The sequence below is a fragment of the Thamnophis elegans genome, chromosome 5 (assembly GCF_009769535.1).
Source record: "Thamnophis elegans isolate rThaEle1 chromosome 5, rThaEle1.pri, whole genome shotgun sequence".
Lineage (NCBI taxonomy): Eukaryota > Metazoa > Chordata > Lepidosauria > Squamata > Colubridae > Thamnophis > Thamnophis elegans.
This window is the reverse complement of record NC_045545.1, coordinates 75,689,934-75,716,009: the sequence shown is the minus strand read 5'-3', so window position 1 is coordinate 75,716,009 and position 26,076 is coordinate 75,689,934. Positions and strand designations below refer to the sequence as shown.

The window sequence follows — 26,076 nt, the reverse complement described above, 5'->3', positions numbered from 1 at the left end:
TTCTGTGCAGTGGTGTATATCCTTATGGAAAAGCCAGAGATCTTTCTGACTATGCAGCTACTGTATTTTTTTGCCATTTTATTAAAGTCACAAAACTTGCAAGTAACAAGACTTTAAAAATGTTTCTTGATTACAGTTTTTTAAATCTCTGGTTGTATCCTGTCCCTGTGCAGGAATTCAAAGTACGATTGTCCTATTTCATGCTCATGAAGAAAGCTGCCTACCTGGAAGAGAAGATTTTCATTCTGGTAGACAATGCATGGCAAAGTTTAGGCTCAAAAATTCTGATTTAATCCGAAGTTCCTTGCAACTGCCATTTGGAAATGTCACTTTTCTTTTACAGTCACAGAACACTCCTTGACTAGTTTCACTCTGTGAAATCATATAGCAATAAAACATCATGACTGATTCTTCACAGTAATTTGTACTTGTTCAGAGGAGCCAATGTGTCTTGTTCCCTATTACAATTTGTCATTCTGAAACAATTGGAGGCATAACAATGGGGAAGGCTGGAAGCTGCAGTACGATGTGTGAAATTCAACTTCCAGAATCCCCCAGCCAACCTGACTGTTGCTGAAAATTCTGGGAATTAGCCTACATATCTGAAGGGCATCAAGATTTGAGAATACTAGCCAAACCCTTGCCCCCAAAGGTTACTGGGGAAAATAAAATGTGTACTGGGGAAGGGTGGGCATGGTGCTTTGAGTTCTTGGAAGGATTGCAGAATATAAAATTTGGCAGTCTGTGTGTTCAGGAGTCAGCACCAACTTAAAGACCAGAAAAAAACAGGAATGTCAAATTCACCATCTGATAGACATAGATGTATGATGCCTTGACTAGTTTCCTTCTAACTTCTATGGATGCTTATTCCTCCTGCTGCAGAAGAATTCAGTGGATTAGTTTCTGGTATTCTTAGACCTGAGAATATGTAGATCAGTAGGTGATCGATCAAAAGAAGGTCAAGAATGGCAAAAAGAAATTTCAGCAGAGTACAGGAATTCTTAATATGGATACGGAAATAAGGAATGATCTTCAGTGGATAGCCAGCAATACTGATCAAGACAGCTATGAATGCCCCAATTCTGGGTTTATGTCTCTCTGATATTTGAGTAGATTCTCCTGTTGGCTTATTTTGTTCTGTTGGATTAAGAATTTAGCTATCAAGTAAGATTTTCAAGTCTCCTCTCGCTCATGTTTTCTTTTGCTTCAAGAAGATTCTGACCTCAGCAGCAGAGGCTCCCCAACTCTAGAAAGCAGCTATTCTGATACCTGACCATAGGCAGGGTAAAGTCGACCCAAAGACCTAAGCTGAGCAGTTATCTATTTAAAGCTTTCTACTTGTATGTGTATGTTTCTATGTTAGAATTGGACAGAGGAAGCTGATTTATATTAGTTATATTGTTGTCCATCCAGACCAGCATTTTACATATTGGCTGGCAGCAGCTCTTCATAGTCTTGGGACTTTCTCATCACAGTTTCTCTGATTCACTGGAATATCTTTTAACCTGGGGTATCTGGTAGTCCACATGGGCATGTGTGATGCATATATTTTCCCTGTGGGGTCTATGACAACTCACCAGGGCCAACTTGCCACAGCCAACTTGCTGTGGGATGATTCACCTTGGGGCAACTCGCCATGGCCAACTCACAGGACAACTCAACGTGGGACAAGAGTTACACTAATATCGAAGAAATAGTGGAATAGAATCATTAAACTATGCCAAAGGAAGGACAAAATGAAATATGAATGAACAAAAATTAAAATAATTTTTAAATCATTTTAAACTAGCTGTACCCGGTCACGCGTTACTGTGGCCCAGTCTGGGCGTAGTGGGGTGGTGGGTGGGTGCTGCCATTGGTCAGGACTCGGGGCTGTTGGGCCGGGTGAGGCTGGTTGGGGGAAGACAGTGCCGGGGCTGTCAGCCTCGTGGAAGTTGTTGAGCAGTTCCTCAGAGGAGCTGCGCTCGGGCTCCCCAAAGTCAGTGGCCCGGAAGAGTGAGATGTCCAGGATCTCGGAGGAGAAGTCCTTGGTGTGCTGCCTCACGGGGCACCCAGGGGCTGCCCCAGCCCCGCTGCACCTCAGGCTGTCATCGCCGCCTCTGTCCCGTTGGAGCCGCTTTAGTGAGGCTGTAGCTGGCTTGCTGTGAGGGGGGGTGGAGAGTGCACACAGCCAGCAGGGAGACGCTGTGCTGTGCCTCCACCTCCTCTGGAGCTCCACTGGGCTGGCCGGGGGTAGGCTGGCTTAAGGGCGGGGGGAGGCGGCCGAGGGATGGCGCAGGTGGCACTCCGCCACAGACAGCAAAGGCCCGGCGGGAGAGGAGGGGAGAGAAGGGAGGGGGAGGCCAAAGGGCTTCAGCTCCCCTTGGTGGAAATGGCCGAAGCTTGTCAGAGGAGGGGCGGAAAGGGGAAAGGGTGCGGCTGCAGCCCAGCCACACATATAAAGGGACCGTCGGGACGAAGCTGGAGAGAGGCTGAACTCTTCCGAATATACTATACTCACTAAATGAATGCTATGGTAAACGACACAGCTCAATTCCAACACAATGTCACACGAAATAATTAAAATGAAAATAAATTGAAATCTATGAAAATTCAATATAACAATGCAATCGGAAACATTGAAATGGAATCATGAAATATTTAGTGTAGCGTATGTTGCTTTTATGTCCACCAGATGGCACTGGAAACATTGAAATGGAATCATGAAATATTTAGTATAGCGTGTATTGCTTTTATGTCCACCAGATGGCGCTGGTTTTCAAAAAATCATGTTTTTACAAAAAATCATGTTTTTACCTGTCACAGGTGTGACATCTATGCAATATACTTATATATGAAAACATTCATGTATTCGAATGCAACATTGTGTCAAAATTTCAAAGCAATTGGTGAAGAACTCTTGGAGATTAGCGATTTTGAACAAACAACCATTACATTTTTATTTATATACCGTAGATAATTAAATTGAGTTGTTGAATAGTCCCACTGGTCCTTTCAGTAAGGAGATCCATCTAATTGGCCCAAAAAGAAGCATCTTCTCCATGGTAGTTCCCTCTCTGTGGAACACCATCCCCACAGAGATAAAACTGCCCCCCCACCTTTATACACTTTCAAAAAGCCCTGAAGACATGGTTTTTCCCACGGCCCTGTCCCCCCCCCCTAGGGTGCGGCACCCCTCCCATGGCCTCTTTTTGGTTCCAGGAGGCTGCAGGGAGACCTGCTAGGCCCAAAACAGGCCGCATAAGGGGGAGTCGCATGTGCAAGTGCCGCGGGGGGGGGGAGTGCAGGGAGTGTTGCGCACACATATGCAGGAGGTGGGGGACACAGGAATGTCACGTGCGCATTATAAGTGTGGGTTGTCGCGCATGCGTGTGCACTTTCAGCACATGACGAAGAAAAGGTTAGCCATCACTGTCTTGGGTCAGTCACTTTCTTTTAGTGCCAGGAGTAAGACAGTGATAAGACAGTGAACAACCATTTAAACATGAGCCAGGAGTGTGCAGCAGCTGCCAAAAACGCCAACACAATTCTAGGCTGAATAAACAGAGGGATAGAATCAAGATAATGAGAAGTCTTAATACCACTTTATAATGCCTTGGTAAGGCCACACTTGGAATACTGCATTCAGTTTTGGTCACCACAATGTATAAAAGATGTGGAGACTCTAGAAAGAGTGCAGAGAAGATCAACAAAGATGATTAGGGGACTGGAGGCTAAAACATATGAAGAACAGTTGCAGGAACTGGGTATGTCTAGTTTAAGAGAAAGAAGGACTAGGGGAGACATGATAGCAGTGTTCCAATATCTCAGGGGTTGCCACAAAAAAGAGGGAGTCAAACTATTCTCCAAGGTACCTGAGGGTAGAACAAGAAGCAATGGGTGGAAACTAATCAAGGAGAGAAGTAACTTAGAGAAGCAACTGAGGAGAAATTTCCTGATAGTTAGAACAATTAAACAGTGGAACAGCTTGCCTCCAGAAGTTGTGAATGCCCCAACACTGGAAGTCTTTAAGAAGATGTTGTATAGCCATTTGTCTGAAACGGTATAGGGTTTCCTGCCTAGGCAGGGGGTTGGATTAGAAGACCTCCAAGGTGCCTTCCAACTCTGCTATTGTATTGTATTGTATTATAAGCCATTTCCAAGATTTCGGCAAGAAAACTGCAGGGACTAATTCACACAATCTCTAGGAGTAAAGAGTGACTCGAAAGCACAAAATATGTCCTGAATAACTTGGGATTAAACAAGTTATGACTAAGCAGACATTAAGATTGTTGAAACCAGGCCCTGAAGATTGTCCCTTCTGCATCTGAAATGGACTGACCAGAAAAAGAGAAACATTCTCTTTCTCTTTGATTAGTGCAGCCATATTAGACTACAACCCCCATCCTCCCCAGGCAAGTATGAGCATTAATAGTACTTTTGAAATGAGAGGATCTTTCACTTAAGGACTTTCTACTAACCCAGTATTTTTTTTTACTCTTTTTGATCTTTGCTTATTAGAAAGTCAGGTATTTTTAAAAGACCAGCCTATCAGTTTTGATTCATGTAGTTTAACTATGGCTGCAATACAGTTAGTATTTAGCACATTAATAATATCAATTATCTCACTTTTTAGTTAAGATGAAAGTCATTCTACAAGTGCTGAGTCAGATGCCTCCAGAGGTTTTGAAGAAATTAATATTAAATATTAAATATTAAATAAATAACTATTCTTAGTTCTTTCTTCTTCTCCTCCTCCCCCCAATTCATGATACATTGCATCTAAGCATGGAGATTCCATTTAGCTTGCATGGCCGGCAGTGGCTGAGAGTATATTGTTGAGAAGTTCCTACATAAAAGCTCATGCAACTGGAGTCCCAATCATTCTTATACAGAGCTTGAAATCTGAGTATTAAAAAAAAAAAATCTTACAAAATTATATTTCAACTTAGCCAGACAGCATAATTTTCACCTTAAGCAGAAAGTATCCATAATCTGAATATTCAGTCTTTAGCATCAGACATTAGAATTCTGAATCTGGCCAAAACAGTAGAATGACATCCTACATTTCCCACAGTTCTATTTATTTTGACAACTGCTTTTTCAGATCTGTTAATCTACAACCACCACCAGGTGGCAGAGAGAGTCTATTGTGTTGTGATTGGCACAATGCAGCGCATCAGTGTTCCTTCACTGCATCCTTTTCATGGTTGTATAGGAGCGTAGAGAGCATCGCTTCATTTGGAACCGTGCTGCTTTGGATCTTGCTGACCTGGGCTCCCTTTGCCAGTCCAGACAGAGTAATGAAATCCCACCCTCTTGGTTCCAACGACAAAGGTATTTCTATGAGCCCATCGGATGGTCTGACCACACAGCAGCTGCAGCTTCCGTTTGCTTCTCTTCTTCCATAAGCTGGGGCTGTCATGGCGACTCCCAACAATATTACTGCCACAAACTGCAGCTGGTGGCCCATTTCAGCGCTGGAGAATGATGCAGGCAAATCCACGGAGGTTGAGGAGAATCGGGATCCAACACACCCTGCCTTCAGGTCCAAGGACAGGCTGGTTCTGTATCACTGGACCCAATCCTTCAGCTCACAGAAGGTAAAATGCTTTGCTGGACTGAAGAAGGGCTTGCTAGCCAATATGATTTCCTTTGCATTCTAGGGGGTTAAGATTATGAGGCTGGGGTAGGGTGGGGTGGGGAGAAGGTGGCTGCTTTATTTTTCCTGGGGGAACAGTTGGAGATAGGGAGTTGAAGCAAACGCCTCTGCTTGGTCTCCGTGTTTTTACCATTGCAACAATATTTGCCAAGTGTGGGTGGAAGGGAGCAAATGTGTCTCTGTCTTGATTTGCAGGTCAGATTTCCATGATGTATTTGGAGAAGCATTTGTTTGACAGCTTGTTTAGTCTTCTGAATGAATGGGAAGAGGGAGAACAGCCTAGAAAAATGAATTGTTTGCAGGTAACGGAATGGAGGCAGGCATGTTAGGACTGGAGATTCTGTATTTATGTGTGAAAGGGTCACACTATCCCCAACCAGCTCTTTACTTCTGACACTGCAGTACCTGTAAGTGCCAGGCTTTTTCTTGGAATCCCCCCCCCCTCAAAAAAAACCCACAGATATACTCTTGGAGCTATTCTGTTCAGGCTTTTGTTACAAATGTTGAAACTAGAAGCATTTGCCTTTGGGAATCCTGACCTTTATTTTGCACAGCCATGCATATCCGGCATACTGCAGCCATTTCACTGGGATTTGTAATATATCGGAGCTATATAAATGGCAGTTTTGTCCAGATATAAGGTTGCTCCTTTCCTCCTACAATAGGTTCATGCTTTGGAGGGAAGGGGTCAGTGGGCCCTAGAGAAACCTTTGGATCCATGATTCATAAGGACTGCTTTGTACTTACTGAGCTTCAAAAACAACCTAGGCGTTGTCTTCTTTTATTTCAGAGGATTTTGCCTCTTTTTCTTACATTGTAAAACATCTCCGTTGAAGTATTTTCTTTAGGTCTTTGTCTCCATGTCTGGGAAGGAAACAGTTAAGGAGCTACTCATACATGCTTTTTTACAACTAATCTAGAATTAGCCCCACCTCTGTCAGAATTGATGGGGCTCCAGAGACAGAAGATTGAACAATTAAAGGGCCAGTACTAAACATGCACCACTGATTTCTGACAGGCCTTCCCCTACACACACACACACACACACACACACACACACACACACAGGGTGTTTCTGTGTGTGTGTGTGTGTGTTTCTTTGTGTTTTTAACGGCTTTCCAAAAATTCTCTCTGTCTGAAAAGCAGATGTTGCGTTCCCGATGCAATCTTAGATTATGCTGCATAAGCATGATATATGTAGTATATAATATGGATTCAGACTGTGCTTCATATTAGAGTTCTCTTTATTTAATTGCATTAACAGCATGATAAGAAAAGAAGTCTCATTCTTTTAGCAGCCTATGAGTGCAAAAGTTACATCCTGGTGGAATCGGAACATTTGAAGAGCTTTCTTTGTCATTCCCCCACCCACCCTTCACCCCTTCACGGTGTCTGCCAATAAAAGCAACAGATCATGTATGGGGCTGCAGACAGATATCTGAAAAAAGCTATGAAATAATAAATCCTACAATACTCCTTCCTTGTTTCAGTACCATGGCCAGGGCAAAAAAATTTAAGTTTTCAGTACCTAAAACGATGTTCTCTTAACAAATAAAAAATAACCCTTTCTGTAGAAACAATCAATACATGCAGAAAGAGAAGGGGGGAAGGGGGGAGAGAGATGGAGGGAGTGGAAGGAGAGGGAAAGAGAATATGTTTGTATAGCTGATTCCCTATAGATTATTCCCACATATTGCAGCTGAATTTTTGTCTCAAGAATGTTTGGTTTCTACAACCTCCAAACTCAATGCCTGTGACAGAAATAAGCTATTCCAATTATTTTAGAACCATAATATTTATTTAAACATTTTAAAATTTGTGGTTGTACTATCTAATTTGTGGAATATATATTTTGGAGATAAAGAACTTGGAAAGAAATATGAGTTATTTTTGTACAAACAGGAATTACTTTTTTTTTTTTTAAAGAAGACTTGAATGATGTCATCTGAAAAGCCCCAACACCGTTACCTATTTTCTAATGCCAAAAATATCTAGCAAGCTTTCAGGGAATTCCAGTAAATCTAGAACCTGGATTTAAAAACAAGAAATTTGGTTTCACGGTTTAAGTTTTTTCATAGTAAATGCCACATTAAACAAGATGGGATATGCCCATGATGGTGAACCTATGGCCTGCGTGCCACAGGTGGCACACAGAGCCCTCTCTGCGAGCACGCCAGGTGTCACCCCACCACTGAGCTGAGGTGTAGCTCCTGCCAGCCAGCTAGTCTTCAGTTCTCTGCCACGCATGCATGGGGCGGGGCCTTCCCCGATCTCTGCAGTGTTCCCCCCCAGCGCACCCTACCTTTCTGCCCCCAGCGCACACTAGCTTTGTCCTGCATTTCTGCTGTCTGTGCCTTCCCCGATTTCTGCAGTTTCCACTCTCCGCAGGTGCCTTTCCATGGCAGGAATGCAAGAGGAAGCTTGGATGCGCTGGGGAGAGAAATTGTGGAGATTGCGAGGTCTCCCCCATGCCCCATTTTGGGCCTGAAAAGCCTCCTTTTTAGGAGAAGCAGGGTGCGTGTGCAGGGAACATGCACACAGGGACAGGTCACATGCGCCGGGGGCGCTCACATTCCATTTGGGGGGTTGGAGCATGTATGCATGTATTTGCTTTGGCCACTTGGCACCAAAAAGGTTAACCATCACTGGGACATGCTGTGTTCAGGTACATAGAGAAATTGCCCAAGGAATATTTCCTGTGCCCACAAGGAATAGTGGGTGTAAGTTAGAGTTACCTAGATTTTCTTTAAATGTAAGGAAAAACTTTCTGATGATAATATCTCTATAACAGTGTAATAGTCTGCTATGGAGGCTCTGGTGCTCCATCTCTGAAGATTTTAAAGAAGAGTTTGGCCAGCCACCTCTTATGCCTTGTTTAATTGATTTTCCTATATATACCTTGTGGTCCCTTCCAACCCTACTGTTCTATGATTCTATAGGAACGGTGCTGTACTAGAACAAAACATTATCCTATCCAACAGTTTGCAGCAACCAGATGCCAAACGGAAACTCACAAAGAGAATGGAACTACAACAATAGCACATTTGTTTATATTTCTTTACAATGGGTATTGGAACCTTTACTGGCCTCCCTATGAAAAGCATATAACCATTATGACCACCATCTATTACCCCCTGTGTTCCTCGTGCCTTTAAAGCCATCCAAATTAGTATCTATCCTTATATCTTGTGCTATGGAATTCAGTATTTTAATTATGAACTGTGCAAAGAAATCATTCCTTTTTCTCTTTCCTGAAATTCCCATTATCTAACTTCATCGCATGATAGTGACAATAGTTACATATTTTCTTTCCTCTGGCAGTTCAATGGAACCTAGACAGTGTGTGGGATTTTACCTCCCAAAGAAGCCACACACACCCCCGCCCCCAAAAATAGGTTGTTGAGAGAGAGCAACTGACCCAGTCAAATCCTTCTATGGGGCAAGCCCAATAACCCAATCCACACCTGAAACAATATTCCATTACTGGATGTCATAGGCACTAGGAAATAATCTTTTTCTCTCTACATAAGTGTCTCTCAACCTTGGCAACTTTAAGATGTGTGGACTTCAGCTCCCAGAATTGAAAATGAGAGTTGAAATCTACACATATTGATGTTGTTAAGGTTCAGAAACATTGTTCTATGTCATACATAAGTTTATAAATCTATATTATTAACCTCTAGAGACAGACCAGATCAGGAAACAAACTCTGAAAGTACTACTAAAATTCTATTGTTGCTGGAAACCTGGCGGAGAGTCTCTTTCTTTCCCTCTTATACTGAAGAGAGTCAAGCAAGTTATTCCCAAGCTTCTTCCTCAGTTCTCCTGTCTCTTCAGGTTAATTACTGTATTTTTGGGACTCTAAGACATGGGGGGGGGGGGAGATGTACCAAGATTTCAAAGAGGTAAGTAAGAAAAAAAGTTTTTGTCCTCCTCGGCCCCCAGGAGCATTCTGCAGGCTTCAGCAGGGATGGGGGAGAGCAAAAACACCCCCATTTTTGACCAAAACGGAGGCATTTTCCCATTCCTCCAGCCCTGCTGAAGCCTGCAGAGTGCTTCTGGGTGGTGGGGGAAGGCAAAACCACCACCATTTCGGTGAAAAATGGCCCATTTTTCACCAAAACGGGGGCATTTCCCCCTTCCCCCAGCCCTACTGAAGCCTGCAGAGTGCTTCTGGGGGGGTGGGGGAAGGGAAAAATTCCCCATTTTTCACAAAAATGGGATGTGGGGGCAGGGCTTCAGGTGGCCAAAATCGGTTGTATCCGGTGTATAAGACGCACCATTTGTACACTCTTTTTGAGGGGAAAAGTTGTGTCTTATACTCTGAAAAATTCGGTGGATGTCTTTGTAGTGGCTGTAGTGACATATATTTTTCTTCAAGGCTACCTCCATACTCCACTGCACCTTTTATGTCTTCTTAATTTGCCTTTCTTCTTAGTTGAACAAACTTCAGATTTTAACATTTCTTCACAAAAATCCCAAACACTGTAACTTTTCTCTACAGAATTCTCTAGTCTTTTAAGTATTTTGGTTCTATCTTTTGAAACTTCTTCAGTCTTACAATATCATTGCTAAGAGGCAATTACTGAGTACTAGTATGTTGTGTATTGTCTTTATATATTTATAGGCTTCACAGTACAGTTGTTGCTGTAGTGGTATCTAGTGTGAGATTTACATTGTTAAAAGTAGCCTAATACTATTCTCTAGCAACATATCAAGCTAGGTTTCTTCTGGTAGCCATTTCATGACCCACCACTATCTATAGATAGGGCTTCTTACTCCAGTGTGCATCAGTTTATTTTGGCTTACAATTGCATTGATTTTAAAATGTTGATGTCTATTCTTATTAAAGTTTCCTATTGGTCCATGTTTTAATCACCCTAAAATAATCATTACACATGGCAAAAATGTTTCCAGGACACATCCTTGGGGATCCCAGTATTAGTATCTTTCCAGTTCAAACATTATTTGATTGTAATCTCTGTTTTGTAAATCAGTCATTCATAAGAGAATGTCTTCTTTTACTCCATGAAGTTACATTTGTTCAGATGAAGCCTTTGAACACTTTATTGGAAGTACTCAAAGTACCATATAAAAGAGTTGTGAGAAAGGGCTTATGTTTACAGAGATCATGTTAATTTTGCTTTGGCAAGATTTATCTCACTAGTTTGGAAAATGCTTTCTACCAAGCCACCCAGAACAGAAATTAAGCTGTATGTTCCAGACTCTCCCAGAGATCTTTTTAAAATAACCATCTTACAATATTTGAGACTTCTGATACAGCACCATATTGTTCTTGTTCTTGTTATAAGATCAGCAATTTCATATTAGAGTTCTTAATAGAACTCTTAAATGGTTCATCTGGACTTGCTGTTTACTTGTTTTCAGTGGTGAACAGGCAGTGAGTATAGTTCTGCAACCTGGTGCCTTATAGACTATAGCAGGGGTCTCTAATCTTGCCAACTTTAAGCCTGGAGGACTTCAACTCCCGGAATTCCCCAGCCAGTCTTAAAGTTGCTGAGGCTGGAGACCCCCTGGACTATAGCACCTCTTTTACAGAATGCATAGATCACATGGGGTAAGGAGCATCAATGTTTCTGATTCTTTTCTGGTTTTTTCCCCAAACACCTTAAAAACTTTGGTAGGTTTCTTTATGGTGTAAAATTAAGAATTAAACACTGCTTTTCTCTTAAAATCTGTCAACTTAATAAAATAGAACTCAAAATTATTGATTACCCCAGTCTAGTGTTATTAATATATCAGCTGCCCACACCCATTAATTATGGTACACCACCTTTTAAAAAGCAGGTTATTTTAGTCATAAGAATGTTTCCAGATCTTTATATCTACTATAAAGTTTAGATTCCCTAAGATTATCAGTTTAGGTATTGGCATTATCTTACACCTTCTATGACAAAAAGAGACAAATAATTATTTTAATTTCTTTGAAATCTCCTTATCCTCCTCCTTATCCAGTGTTCCAACTGTTTCAAACCTTTTGAAGTTTTAATCTTGTTTTATTGTTGATATTTATTAAACCAGCAATATGCTTCTTATTCAGACAAAAAACCTGAGTAGTGGATGTGGCAGTCACTGGAAACAGCAGAATAGAAGAAAAGATATTAGAGAAAACCACAATATATAAAAATCTGCAAATAGGAGTAGAATGATTATGGCAAAAGAAAGCAAATATAGTACCAATGGTATTAGCCATATTGAATACAATCCCAAAACATCTGGAGCATCACTTTCTTTGGCACTGGAAAAAATAATCATCAGTCAATTGCAAAAGGCAGTTTTACTTGGAACAGCTTATGATCTTCGATAATACTTTTAATATTATTAAACAACAGTATTTGTTTGTCTCAGGTCCTTGGGAAGAACTTGATAGGCGGACAAAAATGCCAAATCCAGTCTAAACATCTAGTTGACTGTTCAACCAACCATAATAATAGTATTAGAAATTTTGAGACAAAGGCAAAGATCTACTTAAGGAAAGAAAATGTACACAGCTGTAAGATTAGTGTTCCTGGCTTAGTAACAGTATTTATAAAAAGATCTTGGAACAGGAACTAATTGCAAACTATGCGTCAGTGGTGTGAAAAAAGGCAAAGGCAATGCCAGCCTACAACATCAGAAGAATGTTTTTCAAATCATAGGAGAAGTGTATGTTCCAGTGTATACTTTTATTGTCAGTTCAGTGTTTAAGCATTGCATCCACGCTTAGGTTTCAGAGAATCTGAGGAATTTTGGGGATGGGCAATGAGGCTGATAAGAGACTAACACCTCTTATGAGATAGATGAAAAAGTGGAGATATGAAAGCCCTCTTCAAATGATGAAAGAATGTCTCAGAGAAGGTCAAGACAATTTCTGTATCATCTCCGTGTACCAAGGTATAATGGATTTAAGTTTCAAAAAGTCAGATTCTGTCAGAATGTCAGGAAAATCTATCAGAGTTTGTTGTAGAAAAATCAAATCCAGAAAGCACACACAGATAACTGATTCAGCTGGATTCATTAACTTCTTTATATACATAATAACTGATGAATAAATGTGCAATACCAATAGATTCTTTCAACGTGGTAGAAGTTACAAGCAGAACACAAGCAGAAGAGAACAGTTAGTTTCATTTCAGAGTTCAGAGCAGACAGAGTAGTTTCAGTTTCGATTCTCAGCAGAGACTCAGATCTGTTTAAGCTCCCATTGGCTGATTTAGTTGCTATGCCTATTCATTGGCTGACCTTGTTATCATGTCTCTCCCGGTCATGAATATTCTAACAAAATATTCCTAACAAAACACTTCCACAATGTAGCCTATTACTCCAAGGTGGGCTCCGCTCCAACATAAGCAGGCATTCATCTATCAAAGATGCTTCTTTCACTAGGAAGCTGAGCTTGATTACTTAAATGCCCCCTTCCAGTTCTAGGTTTCTTCTATTATTCTAAAATTTAGTTTGTCATTGTTCACATTTTTTTCATGTTTTATTTGTTTTATTTATATAACACTCAATTTTAATCAAATATCAAACATTGTTTGAGATTTTCTAACACTGTATTCCACTTAATCTGAGTAAAGGTAATGAATGACAACCTGCCATTTCATGAAGTGATGTCAATTTTTTGAGGAAACTAGTTGCTGTCATCTAAATATGTGTAAAATTAAAAACAACCCAGAATAATATAAATTAAAATTAAAATTAACTGAAGGATTTTTATCAGCTTAAGAAATTCAGAAGAGTCCTATTGGAGCCAATCAAGTACCATCTAGTCCACAACTCTATTTAGGACTGGTAATTATTTCAAAAAAGCCCTCAAAGAGATAGTGGGATTTTTCCATTAGTTTCATAGCTATACATTTGGAGGACCAAAAAGTCCATTTATCTATCATGAACAATGGCTACTATGGCTCTGTCCTCCACAATTTTGCTGAGACCGTTCAAATCAGCAAATTCCCATAATTTAACTATGTACCAGAAATAGTTTTGTTCATCAGTTGCAGGGACATGCAGTCAGGGGAGGCAGGGGAGGCAGAGCCTCACCACTGTCATCATGAAAAGAAAAGAAAATGTAAAAGGAAAAAGGCAAGAGCTGAGGTCAGGCTGAGCTAGTTGCTGCCAGAGTCACCATGGATGACTCTGCTTAGTGCTTAACTATTTAAAAAAGCCTCTAAAAAATCACCCTCTACAGAAGGAGGCAGGAGAATGCCGTGCCTCATCTAGTCTGACTTTAGGTGTTTTATGATCACTCGAGCAGAACTAAGCAAGGGTTAAAAGCCTAAAAATTCCTGACGTAGGTGAAGCACGTCATTTTCCTGCCTCCTCCTGTAGAGGGCGCTTTTTAGAGGCTTTTTTAAACAGTTAAGCAGAGTCATCCACGGTGAGGCAGCAACTAGCTCAGCCTGACCTCAGCTCTCGCCTTTTTCCTTTTACATTTTTTTTCTTTTCATGATGATAGGCAAGAGCAGAGTTGAAATCCTCTCTGAAACAGCTGGAGAAGGTACATGTGGGTCAGAGGGAGGGGGAGGAATTCAAACTTCATCCTCCTGCTGCAGAGCTTTGGACAAAGGCTGGAGGGAAGTGCTCTCCCTCCCCAAGTGTAGTTTGATTGCAGGCAGAGCAACATTGTCTTTTCAAACCTGTAATCAGTGAAGTTGGGCTGGATCCTTCCGGAGCTGGGGGAAAGTGTGTGTGCTCCAGTATGGCTCTTTGAACGGCTTCCTGCCACCTCCTGTGGTCTCCCTGAATCCCTCCAATCCAACTTTGTGTGTGTGTGTGTGTGTGTGTGTGTGTGTGTTTGTTTGAGAGAGAGAGTGTTTGAGTGAGAGAGGAAAGGGGGTAGGAGAGATAGTCCAATCCAACTTTTGTGTGTGTGTGTGTGTGTGTGTGTGTTTGAGAGGGGGGAAGGAGAAAGAGAGGGAGGAAGGAGGGGAAAGGAGAAGAAAAAGAAAAAGAAAGAAGGAAACTTATTTCGCAAAGGAGAAAAACAAATTCTGTCACTTTAAATCAGAACTGAGCATGCCTGGCTGTGGAATTCTGGGAGTTGAAGTCCACAAGTCTAAAAAAAATTTGAAACCCACCACTGTGTCAGTGCCTCACCAGCAATAAACCTCACCGCACGTCACTCATCAGTTGAGTTTCATGCCAGCCATGTTATAGTACGCAAGTATTGCCAAAGGAAACGGAATGAGGTTCTACTTGAAAAATGTACTTCAATTTTACTTTGGTGAGCACAGCAATATTTCTCAACCTTGGCAACTTTAAAATGTATGGGAATTCTGGCTTGTGAATTCTCAGAGTTGAAGTTCACACACCTTAAAGTTGCCAAGATTGAGAAACAGTGGAGTACAGGAATACAGGGAAGCAGGGTGGAATGAATTGTAAAATAAAACAATGCGGTTAGACCCAATAAATGTCTCTTTCTCCCATTAAATATGCATGAAACATCTCTAGTCAATATATAATTACAGGTAATCTCAAGATCAGTACTTCAAGGCAATTGTCACTTCTCAATAACGGAAAAATACAAGGAGGAAAGTGCTTAATTAGTTTCTTTCCCTTATACTTAATTATATCCTAAATTGAGAGCTCTGTGTATAAATTAACAACTAATATTATATGCCTGAATTAATTTTAGCTTTCTAGTAAACTAGCCCATTATTTCCCATTAAGCAAGCTATCATTTTAAAAACATTTGATAAGCATGCTTTGTTATCTATACCTTGATATTTTAGACTAAAATAGTCAATGCTAGTTATGAATTGCCTTCAGTAGGGTTTACCTAATACGATCGCAGGTAGGTTGCTATGACTGCTTAATACAAATAGAAAAATGGTTAAACGGTTGCCTTTTCATTTTCTTTTGCTTCTGCAGGTGCTTCTATTGGTTTTTGTGCCATGTTACAAGGCAGAGATGTATTAAAGTTTCTTAGGATTGTGATGATTATGTTTCCAAATGAAGCTTTGAGAAACCACATTTTCTCTAATTTTACTGGCCCAAATACTGTTAATGTATCATCGGTTTTTGGCCATATCAAAATCAAGACAGCCTACAATGAATAGGAATCAGAATATGAATATATAATTAGCAACACATGTTGTGCATATACAGCAGCACTGAACATGGTCCTTACAAAAGATTTCCATGAATGTCTGAAACCTTCAACTCCTAGAATTACTAGTTAGCATCTGTCCTAGCAATTTTGAGTCTTGACATTTCAAGAAGGTTCTAGATTAAAGACTTTTTCTAGAATGTAATCATTTAGCTATCTCTTGTAATTCAATTTGGACATTACCCAACTCCAACTGAATCTGGCCAGATCACAAATAATAAATTAAAAGCTAAGGCAAACCAAACCCAAGATGAGATCTAAACACAATATGAAAGGGGGGAAAAAACAAGTTTACCAAGGGGCCACAATTGTCTCATCCCAAAATCTGGGAATACATCTAGATCTTCAAGATATGGAGCCATGCAGATTTCCACAGGAGGGTCTCTTTTTAAAGAGCAGGGACTATGACCATATTGGAAGGGATCATGGGCCTTGGTGGTGCAGTGGTTAGAGTACAGTACTGCTGACTTGTTGACTGCCTGAAATTTGGCAGTTCAATCCCACCAGGCTCAAAGTTGACTCAGCTTTCCATCCTTCTGAGGTGGGTAAAATGAGCAGCCAGATTGTTGGGGGCAATATGCTGACTCTGTAAACCACTTAGAGAAGGCTGTAAAGCGGTATATAAGTCTAAGTGCTATTGCTATGACAGGAAATGCATGCCTCCTGGGTACCAATAGAAAACACTGTTTAATTGAAAAGTCTTGGAGTGTGCCAACTCTGCCATCACAAGGAAGAAACGATGGGCGATAGGATCCTCTCAAATAACCTGGCCCTATGCCTTGTAGGGCTTTATAGGTAATAAACAGAACCTTGAATTATATGTAGAAACAGACTGGCAACCAGTGCAGCTCATGGACAGAGATATCATATGGGCATATGAAGATATGCCGTCACCGCCTGTACTGTTGCATCCTGGAACAGCTGAAGCTTCTGTGGGGTTTTCAAGAACACTTGCAGTGCATTATAGTAGTGAAGCTTTCAGATGACTACAGCATGAGTGACCACTGAAGGGCTTCTTGTCCCAAGAAAGGGTGCCACTGGTATACCTGACAGAGACCCCTTTAGCCACAGTTGCCACCTGCTCTTCAAGCAAAATCAGTGAGTCTAAGATAGGGCTGTCAAACTGGCAGCCCACGGACTGTGCCACGCACAGGCCACATCCGCCCCAGCTCTGCAAATGGGAAAAGTAGATTTAGTTGGAGATGGTTTCTCCTAATCCAAGCCTGCAGAGTTTCCAGGAACTGGGACTCCACAAATCAAAATCACTTGGTTAAAATTACAAGGAAGCATATTCAGGATCATCATCAGGAGAAACTTCCTGACTGTATGAGTTATGGAATTGGCTGGCATATTAAGTGCTAGTATTTTCTCATTAGACATCTTCAAACAAGCTAGATAGTAACTTATTAGAGATGTTCTAGGGCAGGGGTATCAAACCCGCATCATCACAGCAGCATCATGCGACATACTTCTTTCCCCTTCGCTAAACTGGGTGGGAGACAGCACATGACACATCTGGCCCGTAAGCCGCACGTTTGACACCCCTGTTCTAGTGGATTCTGAATAGAGAGTTAATTACATGAGCTTTAAGATCTTTTCCAGCTATATTTATTATTTTATTATATTGATTGGATTGTACATTGCTCAGAGCTCCTCTGTGAATGAGATGGGCAGTTAACACATTTTATACACACACACATACACACACACATGTACACACATGCATATATAATTATATGAATTTGTGATGCTATCACTCTTATTCTTCTATCTTTATTTAACCAAATTCTTCTGGACCAGGATTCTAACTAAATAATGATTGCTGTTTCATGGATCAAGGATTTTTCAATCTTCTAAAATGGTTAGCTATTCAAGCATTTATTCAACATTTTACTATCTACCGTAATTCAGAGTTCATTTTCAAAGTGAAATTGGCTTCATAACAGAAACGAAGCACATCAAATCAGGGCAGCCCTACGATAAAAGAAAAGTCTTAGATTTAGTGGTTGGTACAATGACTGACTATCCAAGTTCATTTTCCACCAGTGAGTTTTCCTGAATTTGATTTGGAAGGGAAAATACCATGCATAAGAGCCTTTCCATAAGAGGGTTCAGCACTCCTACGCTCCAACATTTACATGATCCTTAGACAACTCAATTTTCTTGCCCCAATTCTCAGAAAACAGAACTTCCTATTGTGATTTTAGATGTTAAGTTTCTCATATCATAAAACTGGCATCTTGTGATGTAGAAGTTGTTAACCCTCTCCTTCTCTGCCTAGCTTGAGAGTTAGCCAAGTGAGTACCACAATATCCCAAACTTTCTTTGGGGGGCGGGGTGTTACAAGATTAGAATGACAGAAAGCTAACCATGCCCTATTTCTAAACCCCTTGCAACCAATATAATTTTGAATGCTCAATACTGTAGTCACCATATAAGTAACACTTTGCTGAGATAATATGTGCAGAGGCATTTATTTCATCTCATTACCTTTAGTCCAAATCCTCATAATTGGCTTGCATTCAGAGTGTCTTAAAAGCTCTGAGAAATAAACATCACTGAACAGCAGCTTCTGGAAATGAGGGAGTGGAGTGACACTGAGCCCTGAAGCATTTTAAATTTAACTTTCTATATTACATGGCAAACCATGTTGCACAATAGCAGGATTTTCACTCTTGGACATTTGAAATCAGGATACACAAAAAATATGGCAACCTTTTGCCATGGAAGCTTTAAGCAGAATTTAAGGAAGAGACGCAGTGGCTCAGTGACTAAGATGCTGAGCTTGTTGATCAGAAAGGTCGGCAGTTCGGTGATTCGAATCCCTAGCGCCGCGTAACAGAGTGAGCTCCCGTTACTTGTCCCAGCTTCTGCCAATCTAGCAGTTCGAAAGCACATAAAAATGCAAGTAGAAAAATAGGAACCACCTTTGGTGGGAAGGTAACAGCATTCAGTGCACCTTTGGCATTTAGTCATGCTGGCCACATGACCATGTACAGCACTGGCTCTTTGGCTTTGAAATGGAGATGAGCACCGTCATCTAGATTCGGGAACAACTAGCACATATGTGCAAGGGGAACATTTACCTTTTAAGGTAGCTGGATTTTGTTCTGAGTGTACAGATAATAAACCCATATAAACCCATATATGATATTGACTCTAAATCTTTTTAGGAACATTTTGGGACACCAAGAGGAATGCAATAGCACTTAGACTTATGTAATGCTTCACAATGCTTTACAACATGCTTTAATATCAATGGTAGAATACATCCTCTACATACAAAATACTCCAAACTCAATTCTCAGGATGTCCGAAAAAGCCAACACAGTTCTAGGCTGCATAAACAGAGGGATAGAATCAAGATCACGTGAAGTGTTAACACCACTTTATAATGCCTTGGTAAGGCCACACTTGGAATACTGCATTCAGTTTTGGTCGGCATGATGTTAAAAAGATGTGGAGACTCTAGAAAGAGTACAGAGAAGAGCAACAAAGATGGTTAGGGGACTGGAGGCTAAAACATGAAGAATAGTTGCAGGAACTGAATATGTCTAGTTTAGTGAAAAGGAGGACTAGGGGAGACATGATAGCAGTGTTCCAATATCTCAAGGATTGCCACAAGGAAGAGGGAGTCAAACTATTCTCCAAAGCACCTGAGGGTAGATTATCAGTGGCACAACTTGCCTCCAGAAGTTGTGAATGCTCCAACACTGGAAGTTTTTAAGAAGATGTTGGATAACCATTTGTCTGAAATGGTGTAGGGTTTCCTGCCTGAGCAGGGGGTTGGACTAGAAGACCTCCAAGGTCCCTCCCAACTGTTATTCTATTCTATTCTATTCCAATGAAAGATTATCCATTTGTGCCATTGAAAAAGACCAACTGTTTCAGAATTCATAATATTCCTTCAGCAATAATTTGCTGACTTTTTCTTGTCAGTGATGGACAGGACTAAATCTAGTGTTTGGATCTAGTGAATAGTGTCACCTATTGTCTGACTCAGTGAGAGCCTTTTTTCTCTCTCTTCAAGGGAGGAGGCAGGAGGTTCAGAAAAGTTAAGAGGATGGTCACAAGTATGTAATCAAAAGTCTGCTTCCTCTATAACACCTCTATAATTCCAAATGGGAACTGTAATTTCAATGACGGTTAAGAAGATTCAACTTCCTTAAGATAATGATTAAGATTCAGAGGCTCTGAAGAAATCTTAGAAGTTTCAAGATGTTCTCTCTGTCTTCACACTCAGGCTTCACCTCCTACTCTGGATTACCGGTAGTTCCCACTGCCATCAACTCTGCACAGAACTGCAGTTCCCAGAACTACTTTGGAAAAGGCATTATTTATCAACCCAGTTTAAGTCAGTCACACTCTTTATTTTCCAGTTTTCAGTGACACCTGGTGTTCTGACTGAGGCTTCCCAAGAACATGAAGCAGACTCCTTGTCCTGACAAAAACTCCTTTATTTAATTTACTGTGAATTCTGCTCATTCACATACAGCAAAGTCTTTCAAAGGAGGATTTACAGTCACAGACCTTATCTGACTTGGAGAGCTGACAGGCTGATATCTGTAGAACTTGGCAAGGAGTCTCGGAGAGTCATGAACTAATTAACGAACTAATTGTCTCTTGCAAACTCCACTCCCCCTTCGTTCCTCTTTTATTTCCTCTGCGAGAGGCCATTCATTGTCTGGCCTTGCTCCCAAGTCGACCCCTGTTCTTTAGTTGTTCCCTTCATCTGGTAATTCTGCGTATGCACACCCTGGGAACAGGCTCCAGCTGTTTGTCTGCCTTACTGATGTATGACTCTGAAGGCAGCTGATAGCTGGCCTACGGTTCTGCCCCCCTCTCTGCCTCTGACACAGAACCTTCATAAAAGCCTTCTCCAGACTCCAGGACTGGCCCATGTTCCTCCCCAACCTCCTCACTGTCCGAATCTGCTGCCAGCTCTGCTGTCAGGCCACAACACCTGGGAGGAAAAATATGCCAAGTGTTCAAGGCACATCAGCTGCTATCGTATAATAGCTAGAATGTAAGAAAGGAAGCCAGAATTGACATATAATTTCTCAGAAAGAAACAGAAAAGTGCCAATACAAAAGGGCCTATTGGAAAATATTAAATTATTTTATCTCAGAATGAATTAGTGTGGATTAATTAGCAGTTGTTGTGGATGTACTTGTGGTTTAGGGTTGCCTGATTCTTTTGGACAAATTGCAATTTATATTGCCTAAGAATATGGACTGAATTTTTAGTTAAATGATCTGCAGAGAGAGGCATGCTGAACTCTTGATGTTTATGGCTAATTAATGAGTGAGATCTTACTAAATAAGTACTTTGATCTAAATATGCTTTTCATCCTAATTTCTATTCAAGTTTGGAGAGACAGTAATCAGGATGATAATCTTGTAGCTCCAATGATGTGCTGTGGATTATTCATGTCTTCTGTTATCATGAAATTCAATAATATTGTTAGGTTCTGAGGTTGGAAAAACAAGCCCGTAAGATCTTTCCCAACTTTTCAACTCTAGATTCTAAAATTTCTGTGATGAGAAAAGCTGTGTATGTCAAAAGACACAACTGAATTACAAGTATTAGCCTTTCTCATCGGTGGCCAGATCAGCCTGGAATTGCTGGCCTTTCACATCTTAGAATAGAATAAGAGAGTTGGAAGGGACTTTGGAGGTCTTCTAGTCCAATCCCCTGCCTAGACAGGAAACTCTATACCATTTCTGGCAAATGTTTATCTAACATCTTCTTAAAAACTTCCAGTGTTGGAGCATTCATAACTTCTGGAGACAAGTTGTTCCACTGATTAATTTTTCTGTCAGGAAATTTCTCCTTAGTTTTAAGTTGCTTCTCTCCTTGATTAGTTTCCACCCATTGCTTCTTGTTCTACCTCAGGTGCTTTGGAGAATAGCTTGACTCCCTCTTTTTTGTGGCAACCCCTGAGATATTGGAACACTGCTATCATGTCTCCCCTAGTCCTTCTTCTCATTAAACTAGACATACCCAGTTCCTGCAACCGTTCTTCATATGTTTTAGCCTCCAGTCCCCTAATCATCTTTGTTGCTCTTCTCTGCACTCTTTCTAGAGTCTCCACATCTTTTTTACATTGTGGCGACCAAAACTAGATGCAGTATTCCAAGTGTGGCCTTACCAATTATAAAGTGGCAGTGCACATGATCTATCCCTTTGTTTATGCAGCCTAGAACTATGTTGACTTTTTTGGCAGCTGCTGCACACTACTGGCTCATATTTAAATGGTTGTCCACTAGGATTCCAAGATCCCTACTATTGAGCAAGGTACCATATATACTGTACCTGTGCATTTTTCACCATTGAATTTCATTTTGTTAGTGCCCAATGTTCAAATTTGTCAAGCCGGCCTCCCTCAGCAACCAAGAAAGAAACCACTTAACTCCATTTCGCAGAATTAAGAGTACTTTTACTGGTTATGAAAAGATAGCAGCTAAGCAAAGCAAGATCTGAGGCAAAAGTGCGCGAAATCATACATATCAATATGTGACCCAACCCCCTTTCCCTGGTAACCCCATCCCACAGTCCAATCTGCAAATCCCTTATGTGTCATGTGAGTTCCATCTTCAAAGAGCATCATCAGGTTGGTAGGCAGGACAGTTGGCCTTGGCCACCTCAATCACTATCCCCAGCATGCGCAGTAGATGGTGAGAACAAAACTCCCTTTTTACAATCTCTCCTGTACTTAAAACTTCCCCTCCCAAATATCACTCCCCTCCCCATTTCAATGGCAGCCAAAAGCAAATAGCGAAACAGAGGCTGACAAAATTTGTCAGTGTTCAATCTTGTTTGTTCAATGTTCAAACCTTTAACCCTACTAAGTGATCTTATACTTTATTTGGGCGGGGGGACAATTCCATATAATATTTGCTATTTTCATCTCCAACCCCTATCCTGCTTCTGTTATCAGTCACTAGCAAGTGGCATGCCAGTTTCACAGACCATGTGATCAGCAATTTGGGCCCTGCAATAGGAATGGGTGGGTCTCACTTCAGGAATCCGAGTCCCTCCTCTAGGCTGCATTGTCCGAATTCATTCCCATGCCCATTTTTGTATTTCCCAGTTTAAAATAATATGGAATAAAGAAATATGTAGGAAGTCATCAGGACAGAAACAATCCCCAGGAGGAAGGTAGTCAAAATAAGTAGTTGCTAGGCAAGAAGGTCATTTATTTTAGAGTGGGGAGTGGGTGGAAGTTGATGGGAAAGAGTTGCATTCAAGGAAATTCGCTAATAACCTTCATTTTCTGGATACGGTAATGAAGAAAAGGGAAGCTGCTTCATCTTTAGAGAAAGAGATTTCAGAATAATTGAAAGCGAATTATTACAATCGTGTCTGCTTTTTTTCCCAACTAAAAGAACAAAGATCTGGTTTATTTTCTCTTATCTACTTTGTTAGAAGCTGGAAGAAAGCTAAAATGATCTGCGCAAGGCAAATACTATACCTAGCTTCATGTTTTCTGAGACCTCTTTAAGATAAGGTGACCAGATTTTCAGATTGGTAAAGAAGGACACCTTTGACCGGGGGTGGGGGCTTGATTAAAAATTTTATATGGAGCTACAAAAATTTTCATACAACGCAAAAATAGTATTGTAATATTTTTTTTATTTCAACATAACTACAATTTACAAATATAAATTGTAACTGTTGCCAAACATCAAAATTTTGATCGCGTGACCATGAGGATGCTGCTAAGTGTGAAAATGGTTGCTAAGTGTGAAAAATGGTCATCAGTCACTTTTTTCAATGCCACTGTAACTTTGGTCACTAAATGAACTGTTTGAAAGCTAAGGGGACCACTGCTTTAAAGCAGAATCTGCAGAAGGGAAGCAGGGAGACGGTTCCTAAATAGAACTCCCCCTTTAAAAAAAGTATGTTTTTTTTTAAATGACTCAATGCAGCCAAGTTCATTATATGGCATCATGCAAGCCTTGTCACATCTTATTATGCCATCATCGCTAAATCTCTTTAGAAAGTCTATACGAATATAGTTTGTAAATCCTCCTATATTGCTCCTTTCCCATGACTCCTGACGCTGGCAGGTAGACTGCCCTTGCCCACAGAAGCTCAAGAGGAGAAAATTGGATAAAGCACACCTTAGTCATGCTGGATGAAAATTTAAATTTCTAACTTGCCTCTTTTATGGGGGGAGGGGGGAGGGCTCAAGGCTGCCCAGGAAGACCAGCAGAATAATAATGTTAAAAAAAGAGATAGACTTAATACGATAAATAGAGAAATGTGTAGAGAAATGTAAAGAATGAAGAGGGATGGAGGAGTTTTTAAGAGTCTGGGGCTGCAAAACGGGGGTTATTAATCTGTTTGTGTGTGTGTGTGTGTGTGTGTGTGTGTGTGTGTAGCCTTCATTCCTGCTCACTTCACACTGGATGCACAAAAAGAGCAGTCAAAATGTGTGTGTGTGTGTGCATGTACGGTTTTTACCAGCAACAAAAGGGGAATTGCTAGTAGAGTCTTTTATTTGCAGCTGCTAAGTGAGAGATCACAAGGTAGGAAAGGGATAGATTAAAAAAATAAGAGGGGATCGTACGTCCCGACCCCCCACTCCCAACCCCATCCGACAGAAGGAGATGCGAGAAGAGCAGCGGAGAGAAGGAAATCTCCTCCATCCCCCCCCGCCTCTTCCAAATTATACACACAGACACTGCCCTCCCCATCCCGCAGCCCCAATTCCTGCTGCCCCAATTCAAGCTCCCAGATCTCTCTCTCTTTTTTTTCTCCACTCATCCTCCCCCCCTCAACCAAACAAACGAGCAAAGGAAATACAAGAAAAGCAACTTTTTAAAAAATAAATAAATAAATAAATGAAATCCAAGGCACGGGAGGAAAATCCCCCTTTCCCCTAATTCCCCCTCCCCTCCCCCCTCCCGCCTCCTGATCCATTTGGGGTGGATTTCTTTATTTGCAATAAATCCTGGGGTTTTCCCCCCCTTTTTTTTAAAGGAAGGAAAATGACAGAACCGGAGAAAAGCAACCAGATCAAAAGGAAGGGAGATATCTTGTTTGGAAGAGCAGGAGGGGAGGGAGGGCTGCTTGCAAGCCGAGCGGAGGGAGGGAAACCACTGCCCTCTAAAGGCCACGTCAGGAACGACACTTCAGAGAAATAAAAAAAATTTTTAACGCCATCCTTTTTAAATTGGGACTTTTTGAACATGCAGCGGGATGCGGGACAAATTTTGAAAAATCATGACTGTCCCACCAAAAGCGGGACATCTAATCACCTTACTTTAAGATCTTTTAAAGACTTTTATGACCATTGTTGGACAGTTGCATCTTGTGTCTGGTTAATGAAGACAAGGAGAAAGTCGGAAGAGATGTCTCCTGTATGGCTTCTCCCCAGTTCCTGATCCTGGCAGCTCCTTATGTTACGGAGCATTCTGAGGGATGAAGTGTGTGTAGCAAGCCTATGTGCTGCAGATCTGGAAATGTGCCTAAAACGGAGATGGAACTGGTTTTGTTCTCCGCCAGAAAACTGACAACACACTTAGAGATTGCTAGGAAGCAGAAGGCTCTATCAGGCAGGACCTCCCCTTCTGCTCTATCATGCAGATTATCTTTAATACACAGAATGACTTCAGTCTTCAGGAACAGAAATAAACTCTGAAAAAGCCTTATTACCCTTGAAATTTCTCAGCGCTCTGGCTACTCTCCTTACTGCTGCCAGTCTGGCATGGTTATTGCACTCACCAGCAGAGCTAATGGCTTCTGGTTCTCCCATTGGACATAGGCAGTTTGAAGCATAAGCATTGCAGCTTGGAGGCAGGCAGTGTCCCCTTAGAGCAGGGTTCATCAACCTTTTGGACCTCAGAGACCACTAAATGGGCATTGGTCCTTACCTGATACACTCATTTTCTGGTAGAGGGCTTTTCTGACCCGCAAAATGGCCGCCGATACTAAGTGTGGCCAGGCGATATGCAGAATGGCCACCGGACTCAGCTGGAACCGCTGCGTGTGAAATAACTGGTCGCTCGTCCCTCTAAGTGCCCAGAATCAAGGAGCGCTGTGGGGAAACAGCCGTGGAACCGTAGCTCGTGAGCTGGCCAATCTGATTGGAAGGCAGGATTCCTAAGCAAACTTGTGGCCGCAGGCAATCAGACGGGTGAGGAGAAGCAGCCAGAGATCAGTTTTGAATTTCCCTCCAATTTGTAGAATAAAGGATTATTTAAGGAGCCAATTTAAAGGAACAACAATTTTTTTGGGAAAAATTCACCAATTAAAGATATAATTAAATAATTTGGAAGAGAGATCAACTCTCACAGCCAGTCCAGGTTGGACTGAGTCT

The 26,076-nt window shown here is 41.2% G+C and overlaps 1 protein-coding gene across 4 annotated transcripts in view; it reads left to right on the top strand.

Moving 5' to 3' along the window:
- Positions 1 to 5,402: 5,402 nt before the first annotated feature.
- Positions 5,403 to 26,076, top strand: part of GDAP1L1 (ganglioside induced differentiation associated protein 1 like 1) — a 55,414-nt gene continuing 34,740 nt past the window's right edge. For 3 of the 4 annotated variants that reach the window (XM_032218846.1, XM_032218847.1, XM_032218845.1), the window contains exon 1: positions 5,403 to 5,582. In XM_032218846.1, coding sequence (XP_032074737.1) covers positions 5,403 to 5,582 — 180 coding nt within the window. Of the gene's footprint in view, positions 5,583 to 12,728; positions 12,738 to 26,076 lie in introns of all 4 variants that reach the window. The other variant, XM_032218844.1, reaches the window with a different exon arrangement.